This window comes from Epargyreus clarus, unplaced genomic scaffold (assembly GCF_041222505.1).
Source record: "Epargyreus clarus isolate Ecla_fem2 unplaced genomic scaffold, WU_Ecla_fem_2.2 ptg000018l, whole genome shotgun sequence".
NCBI lineage: Eukaryota > Metazoa > Arthropoda > Insecta > Lepidoptera > Hesperiidae > Epargyreus > Epargyreus clarus.
This window is the reverse complement of record NW_027332226.1, coordinates 10,843,845-10,864,481: the sequence shown is the minus strand read 5'-3', so window position 1 is coordinate 10,864,481 and position 20,637 is coordinate 10,843,845. Positions and strand designations below refer to the sequence as shown.

The window sequence follows — 20,637 nt, the reverse complement described above, 5'->3', positions numbered from 1 at the left end:
AAAAGCGACTAAATATTTAGATCAAAATGAAATACGAATTAATTAAAGATATTGTGTATTATAAACAAATAATTCCGAACTATGGAATTGGATAGTTTCTTAAAAGTTAAAAAAATCTTTAATTTTATAAAGTAGTATGCTGAAACTTTTTTAGATACAACCTTTATTCAATTGTTTATCTGATTCTGCTTATCCTGATAACTGATATTATGATGTTATTCATATAACCGAGAAGAAGAGTATTCCTTTAGTTTTACAGGATCCATTAATACGATATTTACAATGTTGACGAAATTTACCGCATGGATTTCTATTATTTTGGATAGTGATAAATTAATAGCATCAGGCGTAATTTTGCGCAAAGCCACGCTGACCTGGCTTAATATTAACCGTCGTTGAGTAGTTGACTCTATACGAATGATGCTCTGTTTTTGAACAAAACGCGTATATTTTTAATTTTTTTACATGTGCACGTATCCCATGTACTCCTTAATTAAAATATATAATATCATATAGATATCAGTAACGGATTAACTTTATTCTATCTTTTTATATTAATTTATGTAACATGAAAGATTCATATATCATTTAATTTTGTATCGATGTTTTATATCGACTTTCTATTAGCCTTAGGACATGCCTACTATCGTTCACTATCGCCAAGCTGGCCGCCATTTTGAGTCACTCGGGATCGCGGTAGCGGTAGCTCTTAGTGTGATTTTTAAAGTACTAGTGTTTTATTCCATAAGTTATTAGAAGTTAATAGATAATTGTTTTTTTATATTGGAGGCATCAAAAGGTAAGATCATTATTTTCTTATTTATAGCTATCGTTGCGGAATTAGAATTTGAGTGGCCCATAAAATGGCTGGGGTACCCTAACCACCTTTCACTTTACAGAATGCAAATGCAGGCAATGAATCAATACGGAAACAACCGTGGATTTGGTGGGCCCCCGCAGCCACAAAGGCAGGGTGGTAGGCGTGGCCATAACCGAGGAGGAATGCGTAATTCAAGATTTGAACATAATAATCAAAGGAATCAAAATCAGGGGCAAGGAGGTCAACGACCCAATAACGAGGTCAGTCTACGTCTCCATAATTTTTGAGTTATCAAAGTAGCAAGTCTCGTGTTTTATTGCACTTTTTAAGAAAATTATAAGTAGCATCGATGTTCCAATGGCTCCAAAGCTTACCGCCATTTTGTTTTATGCAAGCTACTTTTAACAACTTCGCGATCTTGTTATATTGTTATAATAACTATTACTACCCGTAGATTTTACATGCTGCAATTATTTTAATGTATGCGATAGAAAAAATAATATCAATAATACCATGCTTAAGTATCTGTTATTTATGTTTTATATAGATATGCTATCATGGCGCCTGTAACGTGTGGCGTGTGTAATAATAGATGTAAAATAACTCATTGATGTCCACGTAAATATTATTTACCATAAGTAGTCTAAATTCCTACATAAGTTTACTTTCGATGGCTGTGGTTAATGCTTAAGTTTTAAGATGGCTCTATCATCTAAAAAGAATTGTTTTAATTTTATTCCAATGTTCCAAAAATGTAGAAAGCATTATTTACAGCCGGCAAAGCTTAATCCGCCAGTGGAAAAACCGCCGCAACCACCTCAACCACAACAAGCTCAACAAAAAGATAAGGAGAAGGAAGTTGTGCCTCAGCAGAATGCGCCTCTGCAAGCGCAGAAACCACAGCAAAACCTACAGAACCAACAACACCAGCAAAATCAACAACACCAACAACAGAACCAACAGCACCAGCCGCAGAATCAACAGCACCAGCAACAAAATCAACACCAAAACCAACAGCAGAAGCCACCCCAGAATGCTCCCCCTAAGAAGGACTTGCAGGAAAATGTGATGGATAAGTCTAACCCCATGGAGCAAAAGAATATGAACCAGAACACCAATCAAGGCCACTATCAGAAGGTAAATTCCTATTTAGTTGTATTAAGCACTGTCTATTGTGTCTTGTTCACTCTGTTTTTGTTATCAGATTACATTTTATTTATCAATAAATTTGTAATTTTGTTGCTGTTAAAAATGCACTAAATCATTTGCTTTAAAAAAATAAATAATAAGAAATACTCATGAGACACCTATATTTTATCTATGTAAATCTATAGTATGAACAATATATTGTATAGATAATATTTAATTTTGTGTCCTTATTCATAATTTTTGTGTTTAGAACATGAATGGAAGCTTTGAGGGAAGGAATAAGCAGGGTGGTACTTGGAGCCAGGGTGCTCCTGGGAACAAACAGGGTGGTAATTTTGGTCAGGGTCAGGGACCGAGGCAGAACTTTGGTCAGAAACCTGGTGGGGGACCAGGTGGTCCAGGACCCGCACGGAACCAACAGCGTGGTAACAACATGCGTGGACCCCCACATGATGGAAAACCTGCACAGAGGGAGGTGAGTTAAATGATGTTTGTCACTCATACCTTGAAGTGTAATATTTTTGTTTTTTTTTTTCAAGTGAATTATAACTTAGATATGACTTTTATTTCTAAGTTGTGTCATATTGATACTGTAATTATATTATATTAAAATAAAATTTAAAAATAGATGATTTATATGAAAGATATCTAAGGACATGTCCAAATAAATGCTTTTGAAACACAAAGTATTCAAATGTTATACCTTAAAAACAATTTTGTATTTATATAAGGATTACATTTTAATAATTTATTTTAGGAACACATGTTGGCACATAAATTAAAGGACCTTGTCGGACCTATCATTGATTTGCCACCGATTGAACAGGCTGAGATTAAGTTCAATGGACGTGCAAGACTGTACATTGGCAATCTCACAAATGATGTAACCGAGGAAGAAATTCTTAACATGTTCAATCAGTATGGTGAAGCTGCTGAACTATTTTTGAATAAGGAAAAGAACTTTGGATTTATTAAGATGGTAAGATTTTCTTAATAAATCTTAGTAAAATATTCTTCACAAGTTTTAAGGAAAATATTGGTAAAGACAGCACCATAATCTGAACTTATGGATTAATGGATGATTTTTTTTCCAGGATTACAGGGAAAATGCAGAGAAAGCAAAGCGTGAGCTTGATGGGAAAATGAGGAATGGTAGATCACTAAGAGTAAGATTTGCACCTCATAACAGCGCAGTGAGAGTAAAGAACCTACCGCCTTTTGTGTCGAATGAGCTGCTTTACCGCGCTTTTGAGATTTTCGGCAAAATTGAGAGGGCATTTGTGAGAGTCGATGAGAGAGGGAAAACTTTAGGTGAAGGTGTTGTAGAGTTCACTCGCAAACCAAGCGCACTGGCTGCTATTCGTAACTGCACAGAAAAATGCTTCTTCTTGACGGCGTAAGTAAAAACGTTATAAGAAAGATAAACTATGTTCTAATCATTAAATATATTTCTATTCTAATGAATGTTTTAATTTCTAGGTCCCTTCGTCCAGTGATTGTTGAAAGCTATGAAGAACCTGATGAGTTTGATGGATACCCAGAAAAGAATATACCTAAGAAGCACCCAGAGTTTATGAAAGCGAGAGAGGTTTGTCAATTTCCATCAATATAAGTATATATTATTTTTTCTTTATCAATGTGTTGCGAGGTATAATGTAATATGTTTTTTTCGTAGTTGGGACCAAGATTCTCCGAGCCTGGCAGCTTTGAACATGAATATGGCACCAGATGGAAGCAGCTCCATGAACTTCACAGGCAAAAAGAGGAGGCTTTGAAGAAGGAACTCTCGGCTGAAGAGGAGAAGCTAGAAGCGCAAATGGAATATGCTAAGTGAGTTTTTTTTAATTAAAAATTATGTAGTATGTTGCTGTCTTCATAGTTTATATTTGTTTCATTGTGTGTTATATTGGCAATTAAGGGCAATAGTAAATACAAGGTCTAATTTCTCTATTATTTTTTAGTCAAAAATGTTTAAAACTTGTTACATGAATTGCAAATATTTTGACATATTGACACTTATTTACAAAAATCGCTGACAAAGTGCGAAACGCACTTTTTTGAAATGAAATGAAATGAAATGAAATTCCATTTCATTTCATTTCATTTCATTCCACTCAATTATTTTTGAATTTACGAAATACTTGTTTAATTGTAGCAATTTGTAAGGCCTATTTTGTCCTGGCAAAAAAAAATTGCTTACTTTTAGAGACAGATTATTGTTATAGGATATTGTTCGCCGACATTTAGTGGTCTAGAAAACAATTGTTTCTAAAAGTGAGTGAAACACGAAATAAGTTTTTTTTAAGGTGGTAGGGTTCTTTGTGGTTCGACTCCGGCGGTACCATCGCCACACTTATTTCTGCCTCATAACAGCAGTGTTAAGCGCTGTTGTGTTCTGGTTTGAAGGGTGTGGTAAGGGAGACATACTTTTCCGAGGCGTCCCAGCTTCCAAAAAACAATGTTTTTCAAAGTGTGCATCACTCAATACACGAAAAAAAGTTTGAGAACGCTTTATTCGAACGCACCGTACGTTCAGGTACGAGCACGAGACGGAGCTGCTGCGCGAGCAGCTGCGGCAGCGCGAGCAGGACCGCGAGCGGCAGAAGCGCAGCTGGGAGATGGCGGAGCGCGCGGCGGACGAGCGGCGCGAGGCGGAGCGCGTGCAGCTGCTGCGCCAGGAGGAGGAGCTCTCGCAGCGCATGCGCATGCAGGACGACGAGCTGCGCCGCCGCCAGCAGGAGAACACGCTCTTCGTGCAGGTACCTAGCGCACCGCACCACACCACACGACACATTATACACTTGTGACACCATAGATTAGTAACAAGAAAATGTTACCAGTTTTGACAATTGAAATTGTCACTGTCATTTATTTTCGTGTTTGAAAAATTTACGAAATCTTTTTAGATCATTTTTCCGCACTTTTTCTTCGATTTCGTGTTTTTGCACCACTCAACTGCACATGTCGGCATTGTTCCGCGTAAATTACACCATGACAGCCATTTAATGGCTTCCTTCAATTACAAGGCGGTGAGATATCTATACTTATCTATGTGTGACACGTGTATAACGTCACATATACATACATTATCGTTTTATTTTAAAAAGGGATCCTTTATTAAACCAGGGCTTTTTTATAACAAACAAAACAACTATTGTAGATTATGAGGGATTCAACCTTCACAAGTAATGATGGATATTTTCTTTATTTTAATGTTATGTGGGTTTCTATGGATATCTAACAATGTTGAAGTATACAAAATCTCTTTGGAGCTTGTTCTATACAAATATGCTACTATTATTATTTTGCACAAACATTTAAATAAAAAAACATGTATAACTGACTTCTCACAAGAAAGCATTCATCAGCATCAAGCATACATATTTTTTGTAATACAGAAAATATCCCCTTGGTCTAATTTATAACATGTTCATGTTCAGTAAAATTAATCATTATTCTACATTTAATATTTTCCATATTATGTCATTATTACAAACAAATTTTTAAAACAAATCAAACATTTTACTAAATAATCTCATTTTTTCAGGCCCAGCGATTGAACTCCATGTTAGATCGCCAGGAGCAGGGCATGTTCGATCAACAACAGCCGATGGTGAGTACATTTTCATATTACAAACAAAACTTATGAATTTACATTCAAATTATTCGTTTTGTAGCTTACGTTCTGACACTCTACAAAAGCAGTTCCAAAAATCTACAAAAGGATTTGTTTCAACATTATTCATGACAACCTCTATTGTCATTGAACATTTGTTTAAATACTCGTTATGTTTATTATTGCCATTTGTTTACATTCTCTTTATAATTGTTCTTTTTAAATATCTTGCCAGATATCTACCTAAAATTATTAATTCAACATCTCGATGTGAAGTCGAAAATTAAACTATATTCGTGTTTTTAAAGGATTCGGACATGTACATAATGATGTGCACAAGTTGAAATTATTACATTTACTGCGATAATATGAATTATACTTATCTTTCATTATGAATAGGAGAATTACATAATAGTGCTTTGATCAGTCATATATTTCTGCTCTTGATAAGTTCTATTATGTTTTTATTCAACAGTCCATTGTTATATAACTGATAAAAATTGAAATATACTTTCTTCACAGAGTCAGTCTTCTGTTAATAGCTTCATATAACAATATTATTATTTTTTCCAACAAAATTTAAGAATTAATTTATTGATTTATTTATTTCATGAGTTACTTAGTACTTCTAACACCTATATAGAGAAAAAAAATCTATGGTTTGGAGTAGTTGTGTATTGGTTAGATATACGTTTTTCTATCTACAAAGAATTCTTTTCTTGTTCACATTACACCATTTTAACCAGATATCAGATCGCAGTTACATAAACACATTCACAAAATTATAAATAAGATGTTACTTCATTATTTGATGCACTTACCTATATATTGTGCATCTCATGGCGCTTTTAGGGACATTTTAAAAGTTGGGTAAAAACTTGATAAGCAAGAACAATTTAAATTGAACATATACAAATATTAAGTTGCATTCCTAAAATTCACCGAAGGACATAAACTTTTCGTAATGATATTGTTTCGGAATTTGTAGTTTATTGGAAAAGGTATAACTGAGGTCGTATTTATTTTAATATACTAGGAATTCTTACGATCTAATTTAAGTTATTGTTGTCGTACTTGCATGCGTATTTTAAGGGAAATCTTAAAATTCTTGTCCCTTTCACATGTACAAAAATCGTGAGAAAAACCTTCAGTTAATTTGAGTATTAATTAATTTCCTGATTTGCATTGAAATTTATTACAGTTGTCATTTGCTGTAATACTGTAGTACAAAATGACATGAGTAAACTGTATTACCGATTCCTTATTGTTACTATTTTCTTCGTAATAATCCTAGGTATACAAATTATTATAATAGTCTGGTTTTAATTGTAAATGAGGTATGTCAACGGACAATTTCCTTAATTACATTATCGTTTGTTGGGTTGGTTATAGTTGCCAGAAGCACAGTAAAGTAAGAACTATGCCAGCTACGCTATGCTATGCTTATTTCGTTCAACATTAATGGCGCCATTGGCTATTCGATGCGTATATTTCACGATCCATAATGTTATCATTACCTTGTCAATCTGTATATTAAAATTTTATCGTTTTTAAGTAAGCAAACGGAAATTACCAGAGCCAGTTTACCACTTTGAGACAATTAAAAGATTTTATGGAATGCAAGACTCCATTTTACGGTCATCCTGTTACATACCTATCACCATCTTATTTTGAAAAGCGGGGGCCAAATGATATATGGGGAGAACTTTACTCTGTTACAAAAAATATTTATACTTACCATTTCCTGCGTATTTTTAATTTATCGAATGAGTCGAATCGAATCTCTCACGCATGTGAGGAATACTAAATATTTTATCTTTACTTATGAAATTAAGAATAAGAATTTATTTTTAAATAACTTTTACTTATCACATTGTCTTATTATAAACATTTTATCCATCTGGAGGTGTAAACATTGAATATTGGCAATATTCAAAATTATCACATATACACTAAAATATTAATGTTCACTTAAATACGGCTAATGACTTATGAGACGTGATTGCTGTATCCGGCGCTCGTGATACGTAAGGACAAGACTAATTGACTTTTTAAATATTAAGTATTCTTGAAATTTTTGTATACAATGAGAAAATATTGGCAACTTTTATGATTGCTCACTTTAGGATGGAGGCTTCAGAGACCAGTACGACATGCCACGTGGAGGTTATGACGACATGCCGCAGAACCGCGGTTGGGAGGGACCGCGCCAAATGGATGATTACCCCAACAAACGCCGTCGATTCTAGATAGCGCGTAGCACTGTAGCAGCCACAGGCCGTAACGTTGCGTTGCCGCGTTGTAGAGGAATACGCCTTACGTTCGCTGTGTCGGCCAAGTCATTGGTTAGAATCAAATAAGGGTGGAAATCTTGTTTCGATACCAACAACACATGGATTTTAACTGTTTCTCTCGCCACGTATACAATTTTACAACACAACACGGGTAGCGCCTACATTGAAATTGTTACTTGAGATTTTTATTATTTGACATTATTTTCGAATTGAAAATGAACCTATTGTTTGCGCTAACCAATGGCTTAAATGGTGTAAAAATTTACAAGGCTAGAATATGTGGTTTTAATTTTGATACCACTTTAATATCCTTAAAGTATAATTATACTTGTAATTCACATTTTTTCTGAGTACTTTTAGTTTAGTTGATGGCCTCGTATATTTTTACACTTATTGAAATAAAATCTTTTAGATTTAGTTAAAAAGTAAAGTAATCAAAAGAATTACATTACAAGAGGTGTTAGAGATTACGAATATAGAACAATAAATTATGACATTGATAAATCTGAACCACCGTTAATAAATATAAGTTACAACTCGAGGCACTATACAGCGTGAAAGGTTAAGCTGATCCAACGTTCAAACCTTTAATCGTTTTGTCTCTTCCTCGGATCTAAATAATTCTGTTTTTGTTCTCAATATTAACTTATGACATATTATGATATTGTGGTGTCACAAATACCTAGCATATTTAAGGCTTTGTCTTATATATCAATCATTGAATTTAAACGACTAATCATTGTGGAAACTATCCACATACTTTTACATATCTTTACTTTATTTAAAATGTCTGTCATCCTTTAATTTAACAAAAAAGGCAAAAATATTATTGAACAATATTATTACACCATTGTTATCTTAGTAACAAAGTGCATGTTACAGCACGTAATTTGAGCGGTTTAAACCTACGGAATAGTCTATTTATAACAATTCGTTATTATGCTAGGAGAGAACGGTAATAAAAAGTTTTGCATCACAATACATTTCGCGTCACGTGATTGATTTTTCAATCGGGATATTTCTTTTTGTACTAAAAAAATTGGCCTACTCCTGAATTAGATTTATTACTCAAGTTAGATTATAAAAAAAGATAGTGCTGTGTTAAAAATCACATATTCGCAAATTACCGTTTATGAGAAAAGATATAAAAACAGCTACCACGGCATATTGCTAAATGTCTTTGCGCGAGTAGGTAAATGAATTTTAAGACTTACGATGCAATGCATAACGTTCAAATTACTTGTACTAAGCCTTTTGGTACCGCGAGTAAGAAAATTAAATCGTTACATACCTATAACATATGAAGCATGTGTGGGCCGTTCTTGTCCCACAGTATCGCCGGAGATGTACAAAACATTAATTTGTCATCCATCGTTTTGTGGCCTATTACAAAGAGAATTAAAAATATTACGAATTTGAGTGTCATCTTTTCTATTTAAATTACAAGTATGTGCATTCGGTTGTTACATCCTATTGCTTTTAAAAGTTAAAGTATAAGTAATTTCTTGACCCTTTTTAAGTAAGAAAAATCTAAATTGCAAGTACCCAATGAAATATTGTTTGTTTCTAAAAAGCTACAGATACAATGTCTTTTTATCCGCGTTGAATATATTATAGTATAGTAATTTAAAATAGATATTTAATGTTCACTTTCAGATTTTGAATTATTAGAAAAATATAGTTATTATGTGACAAATTTATCATTTTAATGTTTTCGTAATGTTTTCATAATAGTAACTGCACATTTTAGTCTCCTTTCAAACTTTGAACTATATTTATTGAAAATCACGGTTATGAAAAAATCGATTTAAATCACTGAAAAACAGTGATTTCGTTTCAAAGTTTGATTAAGATGAAACATTTAGCAGTTAGATGTAATATTGTATGTGTGTTGAATGTGGCAGTATTTATGTTCAAAGCATTTTTTGCACTGATGTATTTGAACAAGTAAGTTTATAAAAATATTTTTTTGTTAGGAGTGTTGTATGCGAGATGTATGCAATTATTTAAAATTGCAATTTATATGTGGATATCTTCTAATTTAGTGTTTAACTGATATAACAGTGAAAGTATTGTGTAACGTTCAATTTCAATTTTACTTCATAAATAAATAATTTATCGCTAAGTAAAATCGTATTGATTTTTTTGGAAACCTTTTTAATTATTTAAATTAATAATACGTTTTAAGCTTCGTCATTTTAATAACTTATTGCAAGATTTGTTGCAATAATAATGAATTTTTGATTCTTGTAATGTTGTAAACAAATACGGCCACACATGAGACCTTCAAAATCATATTATCTTTAAATGTGAAGTTGGAGCATACAATTTCTATAAATAATATTAAAATTAATGATATTAGTTAAATTATGTAAATAATTTTCCTTGTAATGAAGTTTCATATAGCGAGGGAATGAAAATGAAAAAAATATTACTGTACCTACTGTAACTTTTACGTACGAAATAATTGTTTAATAACTGCTTACTTAATCTACTTATTAGTACGCCATATCCTTAAAAGTGCGGAAATATGTACTATCGAACTATACAAGCTAAGTTTATTGTTATAATTTCTTTAAAAATATTGTTTTTCAATAGTGCAATTGGTCTGTTTTAAGACTTTTTTTCTTGTTTCGCGTTTGTATTTTCTTGTCTTGTTTATATCCGCGTGCAATGCGTATGTACATTCTACAATAACCAATCCGAAACATATATATGCAGCGAGGCTCTTTTTGTTTACAACTTATACAAGTATGAAAATATGCGTTTCATATGCTTCATTTTCTATAAAATCTAAATGAATAAGCATGTATATATTTTTAAATATTTAACAATATTTATTAACATTTTTATTCACGGTTCACACTTTTTATGTTTTTATTTTTCAGTTTAATCTTAATAGTTTTAAAAACATCATATTTACATTATTACATATTTCATTTTATTTTTGTGAAATATTACAAGAACATATAACATTAGGTATACCAAACATATACATTATAAATTATTTAATTATATACTTCGAAATTAATTGGGATAATTTAGTAATGGCATCATTATCTGTTTAATAAAAAAAAACAGAGTATTATATATATATATATATATCACCTATCCATTTATATTTTATCATTTGTCATATTTACGAATTTTATAACACTTTCATTATTGTTTTAAATCATGGGGATAATTCTATTGCATCGACATTTAAATAACAAATAAACGACATTTAAATTTAAATACATATGTATAAACATCACAAAAAGGTAGTAGTGGCACGTCAGCGTAAGCCAGAATACACTGAAATAGATCCGGTAATAAAAATATAGTTCTAAAAACTAAAAAACACGCTTTTATGATAAAATTAACTAAAAAGTAGAAAATCTAAATGAATCTAGGAATCAATTAAGGAACAGTAAATAGTATAATTGTGAAATAAATCTACAAAGTTTGAACGAAATCTGGCCGTTTAAAGTGGGTCAAAATCGCGCCCAAAGAAGTCGGTTACAAACATACAAACAAACATACAAACAAACATACAAACATACAGGTGAAGCTAATAAAAAGCGTGTAAAAATTACATAAATGGCGAATACCTATTATGTAGTATGGTTATGGCAAACTTGACGCGGCTTATTTATTCGTCATAATGATTTCACTCTTCACTTAGATCAATAATGCCACCGATCAATGATAATGACATTGGGCCTACAATGTCCACATTGACCAGAGTGGAGACGACGTCATGCACTACTCCATACATTCTCATTCCTTTCCACTCTATTATCATCTGTTCCTTTTTTCCTAGGTATTTTTCATAGCTCTATACTTAGAGATATGAAATACGACCAAAGTGGTAGTTGCTGTGCCCACCTTTCAAGTTCGTGGTCCTTTCTTTATTATCTCATAGACGTTCCATCCGCATATTTATATGTATGCAGTGAGCGGTTTTAAGCTTACCACAACGGACATCTTTGATTCACCTCTGATCCGATTTTGGGCACCTCCAGTGGTACTTATTTAATCATTAGATATCGAACTGGCGATAAGAGTGTCTACCGAGTCTCATATCTCATGCTTGAATATCATATTAGACCTTGACACTATTTTTCACTGTAGTTTGTATATATTTGAAAATTTCAGCTAAATCGCATAACGCCGGATGGGATTGCAAATAGATGTCTTGTGTTAATACAAGTTAATAAACCAATATGCTAAAAAAATATCAAATATTTTTATAGTATATTTGAAAAGAATCCTAACTACCTAAATGTATTGTTCCTTTATTATTCACAAGTTAATATTACTTTTATATATTCTAGAAGTAAAACTAGCTTTGGTTTTGAGTTTCCTGATAATGAAAGAAAGACAAGAAAGAACTACATTAAGCTGCGTCCATGGCAAATATGATGGTATAAAGGCGTAATAGGTTTTCGTTATTAATAGATCTGACTATTTAGAATGGGAAGACCTGTGCCAAAACAAAATTTTCCTCCCCGGCAAATTTATTTTGCGCCCCAAGCTCTGCTATTTAAAGGGGCGGCAAAATTTTGCACATAAATAGTTTCTTTTGAGAGCATCATTTTATATTAGGGATAGTTGGATTATTTCATAGATAATTTACATTTATTAAGGTTTTCCACTTCTTAGGCCCCAAGACCTATTTTTTTTGCGGACTTATTCCTAGAGGGCGGCAAATTCAACATTCGCCGTCAATAATGATAAACTATTGGAGTACTAGTTATAGCATTCAAGAAATCATTGAATGCTATAACTACTACTACTACTAATATACCGAGTTTGGGTAAGTATTTCAAGTCTGGGAAGTAATGGTAAGCAAGCGCGTTATACTCCGTCGACTTCGTATTACATTTCATGGCTTATTTTATTTTAAAACCATTAGAACTCACTAAATGAGCCATATTACAACTATCTAATTAATATGATATCGATATAGTCTTAAGATAGCTTATTAATCTAAGAATATTTATATTTGTAAAAAAATTTTCATGAATAATTAATTTACTTGTACTATATTTGAAAGGGGGTAGAACCAGTGTGGTTTGACCGGGAAGGTTACCACTTTGTGGCGTGAAGCTGTCATTGCGTTTCATTAGAAGAGTGTGGATGCCAACTGAGTTGCGTCTGAGGCGACAATCTTAGGCCTTATTAGTGGCAATGCATTTGTGATCAGCTTCAGGTACAGATGTTCATGAGCGGCAGTGACCATACACCAGCAGGTGGACATGTTCGTGGGGGTTGTATAAAGTAATACAGTCGACGGAGTACTATCACTATTAATAAGTTGATTGAGTGTTATAAGATGAGTGATGACTAGCCAGTCACTGGATGGTTTCAACTTGCAAAATTATAATGCTCGTTGCCATCTTTATATCCAGTATTTAAATGTATAATAATATTTTTCCAATATTTACAAATCTATCCAATATTTTGCCTTCCAAAGATTTACATTTGGCCTATAAGGATTTGAAGGTTGGATAAACTCAATTGCATTATTATTGGAACATATAGTATGTTATTCGGAATTATTATATCTTTTGAGATTTTTTCACCTTTTGAAAGCTTTCCTTTTCGCATTGGGTTAAAAATAAAAGTAAAATTTATAAAAATAAAACATTTTATATTCCACATTATGGGTAGGTATACTAAAATTTATATTAAGTATCCGTCGTGTATGTGTTATCATATATTAATAACAAACAAGTGTGTTTCACACATGTTCTTTTTTATTGTTTAGTAATTTGCATAGAACACATTAAGGAACAATAAGATGATATGAAATTTTTTCGTCCAAATTTACTCACCCTATCTAGGGTAAAAAGTTAAAATAACTTTCACTTTTTTACCCACCTAAATTCCCTTCAAGGTATAAATTATTTTTTATGATAGACAAATTGATATTATCATTAAATGTGAAGTTGGAACATAACAAAAATTCTATAAATAATATTAAAATTAATGACATTAATTATATTATGGAAATAATTTTCCATCTAATGAAGTTCCATATAGTGAGGGGATGAAAACTAAAACCATTGAAAAAAACAATAATTATAATTATAAATTATGATAGACAAACTGACAAAAGTAAACACATGAATTTGACTGGCCCTTAATTTTTAACACCCCATATTATGTAAAATGGATATTAAAAAAATTATAATTGTTATGATAAAATAAAATACAATAAGTAATTTACTATCCACCACTTTTCAATTATATAAACTAACTATAAAGGCGTGAACAGATTGACAGACAAAGACATGACGAAACGATCAAAATATATAATTTTCTTTTTCAGGATTTACCTTCAACAAGGAAGACTGCTGCTGCTTTTTATCTTTTTGTGAAATCTTTTGTTAGTTATAATAGGAAATTCTACATATATATTCATTATAACAAAGTTTTACTATCTATTGCGCTTCTCGTGTTGATTTGGCACAACGTTACTTCAAACTTTCTGTTGTCATTTATTCTACAGGTAACCTTATTTTACAGTTATGTGTAATGTTCGACAATACATAGTATTGGATTTTGGGATTTTTTGAAACTGTCGGTCCTAAAAAATATACAATTTCTCTTCTTCATGGAACTCTTCAAACAAACAATTAATGCAATATAATAGATGCATTTATACTTTAGAAAGAGTGCAGGTAATTATCGCTAGCTTTTATTAGAAACAGGATATTTAGGTTCGTATGTTAGGCGAAAGCATATGTTTAACAAATACACTTGAATTTCAGTCTAATGTAATTTTATGACATGTGTCGACGGCATGGGGAATAGCTCACTTGGGGCGGCATTTTTGAGAGCGGCAAATTGTTACAAATTATAGCTTTTTGGTAGTATATAATTCGTAGTACCTGTAGTAAAAACCTTTTAAATTCAAAGTGTGGTACTTTTAGGAAGCGGAAAATTTACAGAACTTTTTCGGCAACTCTTTTCAGACTACTTGTTCTGATTTATTTAAAACAGCAGGATGTCCTTTTTTTCGCCCATCTTTTCCTTTACAGGGCGGCAAATTCGAACTTCGCTCTTGTGGTTAGTCTCTAAAGGAACGTAAATCTTCATTTCATATTATACATCGAGAATACTCCTTGTGGAATATCTTTTTTCTAAAACCAAGATAAGGTACGTGTAGGTAGGTATAAGTCAGTGGAACTCTCATTATCTGAAAGGGCTGTCATCTGAAGAGTCTGAAGGTTATAGATTCCATTAGGTACCTATAAGTTTAAAATTTACCTTCAGCTAATCTTCAATATATTACCTTTCTCTCTTTCGAAATATGTCCACCCACTTCTTTGGCTTGGTTGATGGTTCTGTAAAATGTGTATTGAATGTCTCAGATAATATTGGAGGTGGCTACCGACTATCTTACGGAGCAGTAATTTCGCCGATTAAGTGTTTTGTCGGTTCTTCGTAAGTTTTGGTTATTTTTTTTCAACCCCCAATCACGAGGAGCAAAACAGGTGCAGTGATAGCCGCAGATTAACGTAAGGAATCTTACTTAATATAATATATATTTAAATCCACAGGACCGGTGCCTCATCATTCAACATGATTTATAACTAAACGATTCATCTAAATTTGACATTGGTATTTTATTATTATGCCCACCTGAAATCTTCGTGCAAGTGGCTCGACCACTCTACCTCTAGTACACAACGCCATTTAAAAATAAAAGGCGTTGAAAATTTATACAATTCTGTACGTGCAGTATACACTATGGCAGAATCGGCGTTATGTCTCTTCATGGTACCAGTGTTTGTTTTTATGGTCGCGTTGTTGTGTTCTACTATAAAGGATGAAGAGTGAACACACATACGCGGTTAGGGTTCATTTACATCTTAGACAGCGTGTCGGATGAGTGCCGTGGAAGATATCGATCGTAACACACCCGTGCAGATGGATATAGTCCGCGTAAAACTGCTAGTCCGCTCTGAATATAGAAAGGAATCGCGTTGCCATAGCAAATTGTATGACTTCACCTGCTCGCAACAACTTCAGAGGGGACTAGCAGTTTAGCGTGGACTATACCAATCTCCGCGGCTTGCGAAATATTGTATAGGAAAATATGACTGTCCAGCACGACCCGCGTCTGACACGTTCAGTGCCTTTAGATGTAAACGGGGCCTTATTCGTGCGGTTCGTTAGTCCTCAGGGGCAGCATCGCATATGGTACTGGCTTTTGACATAACTTCAGGACATCTGCACTATTTGGGGTTGGTTACCGCATAACGGGTAAACTGATCTCGTTGGAAATATTATTTAATAAAATCTGACAGTGCTCATGAAAATACCATTGAATTCAAAGAGCACTAATATAATTGTTAAGATATTTCTTATCTTTCAATTGATTTATAGTATTTTTAATGCATGGGTAATATGAAGAAGCGACAAATTTACTTGATTATACTATTTGTTTACTGTTAATTTTCTCATCATCTGCATTACTTACATTACATGATTTTAAAGTGTATTTTGGTATTTCTGCTATTCGATATCTATTTTCGTTCCTGTTTTTCCTGTTTACAAACAGAAAAGTAAGCGTTTCTTGTCTTGAAATAGCCGCTATTTCATTCTCCCTGCGTTAAAAGGTCCGGTGAAGATGGAAATAACACGTTACTTCAATCACTAGAGAAGATATAATGATAGACTATGAAGAAGATTTCATTTGGGAAAATTCTCCATGTTTTAAAGAGGACGAACGAAATTTAACATTTCTGTATGCAACTAGCCGTTGATTGAACTGGTAAGTAATTAAGAACATAAACAGACTTAACCTTTTACTTGCGTTTAATGATTACATTTGCTTGCAATAGCAAATTATTTTCAGTACGACGATTTCAATTATTGTGTATTGTAGCAGGACGTTTTCACCTAGTGAATTTTAGGGATTTACGCAAAGCACTAATTTACGAGTATTATTTATGTTAAAGAATATGTATTCAAGGGTTTGATCTTACTTGGATGTTCAGAACTAGCATAAGTCTATTTTAAGCTAAATCGGACTTTAAAGCGTTGTCCGTTCGTCCTGACACGGACCCTTCCTGATTTACCCCATCCATCCGCAGTCTGCCGCGTCCGATTGTAGTCCTTTAGTAAAAAAAGTAAGGTAAAGCGTCTTGTTTGGGACTGTACAACCAAATCAAGATAAGAGACGAACGGGACAGGATAAGGATAATACCGTCTTAATCTATACATTGGAATGTATTTTAAAAATAACATATATAAAGAAGATACCTAAGTAAAACGTCCGCGGCCCACGCGCTCATCTAATCTGTCCGATTTACTGGCTCGAACCAGTGACGTCTCTGAGCGATATGAATAGAGTTTAAAGTAAGCCCTGTGGCGTGCTAAGTGTGGTCTAAACCTTAGTACAGTTGCAATAAGAGATAGCGTCTGATGAGCTCCACCTCCAAACGCCTTGCAAAAGGCTCGCGCGCGCGATTGTTCATTTCGACGGTTACATTTTAATCGGCGTTTGGGAAAAGTGTTTCCAATGATTCTAAAAACTATAATAAATTACAATTGAACAACTTCATTAAAACGAACAGTGCATTACGATTTGTTGAGAACATTGTACGCAGCACCTTTAACATACAGCGCCTTAAAAATCTTGGTGCGTACTACTCTATTTTACACGTGTAGCTATAGCAACGTAACGATGTACGATGCACGTCGTAAGGAAATCTTATAAATTTGGAATAAAGTTTACGATGTGTCCGTTTAAAATTAAAAAAAAAAATGATTTTTCTATGACTTCAAAGGTTTTCGGTACAGGAAGGTGAGGTTCTTCGACCTTAAGTAAATTAAGAATGAAAACTTAATGTATGAATTATATATCAGAAATATTTATATATTTTTACCTCTCTGTGAAATAAGGTATCTAATTAACTTAGCACATATTTAATCACATGTATCTGCAACTAGGTACATTCCCGTGGCAAGAATTTATTACGGAATTGAGGACCTCTCAATAAAAAGGTGTCAGGGCAGGGGATATGGAATATATCAATCTATAAAAGTATTGCTATAACGGTTTTGTATTTACTAAGTAATAAAACAAATAACGTTAAGTAATTTAACGGACGGTCAGAGAAGACAAATCTTTCGTTTTAGTCACCTCTGAGGATTTGAAAGTTCAATAAGTCGTATATCTGATGTCAACTGAAATAAACTTGAAATAAGTTGAGAAAGAGGACCTGTCGATGATGTTCCCACAACATACATTTAACTAAAATGTGCCGGACAACTATATCCTTTACATTGTACTGTATGTAAATATTTGAAGGATATACGTATTAACTACGTTTATTCGTGTCTTAAATCATTATAGTCAAGCTCAATAATTTTATCCACAACGGTAAATTAATATGACTACTTTAGGAAGATTATGTGACATTATATCATAAAAAATATCTATTGACCTGAACACCAATGAGTGTGTTTAAACTTCAAATATTTATAATCCTTTACCCAGAACATGGGTACCGCTTATGGAATGTGAATATTGCCAAAATAATGTTTATGGTACAAATTTTGAAAATTAGACCTAACCTCATAGCTTTTGACCACAATAATCTTATTATAAAAATTATTTACCAATTTTCTATTTTCATTGTTGAGATATATTTGGGTCTTTGTTTTTCTATTAACAATTTTACCACATACAAATACAAGGAATCACCGTATTTTATATTATTGTTGTGTAGTTTCAAAATCTTTAACGTTAATATAAAATATCCTTTATGTCATCTCGTATTTCCAACCCGATTCCCTAGTATCGGAAGAAATAAGAATATCTGTTCAAGACAATTGATTATACTTCATTCAACTGATTATATGTGCTGTCACTTTAACATAACTAATATTTGATTATATTTACAGGTTTCCGTTTTTAGTTAAATGCTGTGATGCTTGCAATATAAAGGTAATTATCATTTCTTTTGTAATATTTTTTATAGTTGTATTTTATTTTTTATAAGATGAAACCAGCAAATTTGCATGGAGTCCATATAATTGTAAGTAATCATTACCGCCTATGGACATCTGTAAACAACTCAATATATCGACGATGCTTAGTTATTGCTACTAAACTCGGTATCTCATTTTTTTTTTTACGAAAAAGCGATTTTTGCACATTTGGACTTAAAATGACGTATCACAGGTCGTCCTTAAGACACTGGTGTCTTAAGCTTAAGGACCTGGGACCTTGGGTTCAAAATTGAGCAAAATATTAAAGTGTGGACAATACGTTCTATGTCTTTTTAAAGTAGCGTTTCTTCTTATGTAAAGTAGCGTTTTTTGAGTTCGGAGTTATTGCCAATTCGTCCTTGATATGAAAGGGGTTTATTTTGATGTTGATCACAAATACGTTGCTACTCCTGAGCACAGTGATGGTCGCCTCAGGGAAATAGATAAGGCAGAGTTTTACCCACGTACCACTTTCACCACCTTTCGAAAATTATCTGTAAGATGTTACGTTGTTATTATTTAAAAATAATTGAGACCGTGGAGTTGAATCCTTTGAGCGATTTTGATGTCATATTCATGCGATTCTTTTCTTTTCAGTTGGCCAAGAGAATTTGTCGGTTGTCATGGTTGCGATTGTTGATTTTTTTACGCGAGGTTTGTATAATATAATACTTATAAAGTCGAAATAATGGGAAAACATGTCAAATATGTATGTTTTAGTCATAATAATTGAAAATGGAAGTTTGGCAATACATAATACTTTTGTCACTCATTTGTGGCGACATGATGAATATTTCAGATGTTTTCCTATTATTTCGATCCAGTAATTTATAAAATTGAGTCACTTAATGGCTAAATAAGAATGCTACATGATGAGTCTTATATATTTTGTCTTCTTTTCCCGTCGGATTTATAATGACGCATAAACCACATCTCTGATTGACAAAAAGATTCATGTTTTATGAATATGGCATATTGTTCATTTTTAAGTTTGTACGAAAACAAATTCAAGTCATTGTGAAGCTTCATACACTATATGATATGAATAATAAATTTGAAATGAAATATGCACAGTGTATGAACGAATAGGAGGTCGTTTGCTGCTTTAAATATCTAATACCAATTTTCGATTACTTACGTATTGTAAGGCAAAATGTTGTAACTTTATTATGCCATATAAAAAATCGTGAATCTTTTACATTATAAATTTGATTTATTCTGTATTTGTTTTGTCATTTCTGGATAGTAATAAGTATGTTTTTTTTTGCAGAGGCCATGATATGAGGGGACCATCATCTATCTACAAGGTGAAAATGTCTGAACAAGTTTGTCAAAATATACCAATTGCGTTCTGGACACCGACTCGAAAGGACTTACAATTACGGTGGTTTTCTGTGTTAGAACAATTAATGCCTTAAACGTGTAGCCTTAACTATCACCTAGCACCAATAACTTTGTTATAGAACATTTACACTTAAAATGTAAATAAGATTTTTTACAATAGTATCCCTTTACAATTAAATAATTATTATAGTGAAGTTAAAATGTCGCTACCCGCGGGGCAATAGGACGAGCGAACAGGCGTTGTCATCTTCTAAATATTGCGCTTGACTTCGCTATGGCGTAGTAAAATGGAAAGCGCCCATTGAGCTTCAGTGCGCGTGTCATTTAAACTCAGTTCTTTTAGCATTTTCGCGCTCTTGCGCAAGACTTGGTGCTAAAAGAAATAAAAATGTTAAGATAACATAAACAGCGCGTGTGCA

At 32.8% G+C, this 20,637-nt stretch overlaps 1 protein-coding gene across 2 annotated transcripts; it reads left to right on the top strand.

Moving 5' to 3' along the window:
- The first annotated feature begins 641 nt into the window (after positions 1 to 641).
- On the top strand, positions 642 to 20,604 carry Psf (PTB-associated splicing factor). Of its 2 annotated transcripts, XR_012103134.1 has the most exons (13): positions 642 to 799; positions 900 to 1,080; positions 1,595 to 1,957; positions 2,220 to 2,444; positions 2,727 to 2,948; positions 3,064 to 3,365; positions 3,449 to 3,557; positions 3,645 to 3,799; positions 4,506 to 4,728; positions 5,517 to 5,582; positions 18,788 to 18,830; positions 19,472 to 19,528; positions 20,145 to 20,604. XR_012103134.1 is itself a non-coding variant. In XM_073083110.1 (11 exons), the coding sequence occupies exons 2-11, from the start codon at positions 901 to 903 to the stop codon at positions 7,832 to 7,834; spliced, it is 1,968 nt and encodes a 655-aa protein (XP_072939211.1). In that variant the 5' UTR covers positions 642 to 799; position 900; the 3' UTR covers positions 7,835 to 10,010. The 2 variants fall into 2 exon arrangements, 1 of the variants encoding a protein (XP_072939211.1); XM_073083110.1 differs by lacking the exons at positions 18,788 to 18,830; positions 19,472 to 19,528; positions 20,145 to 20,604 and adding an exon at positions 7,712 to 10,010.
- The last annotated feature ends 33 nt before the right edge of the window (positions 20,605 to 20,637 follow it).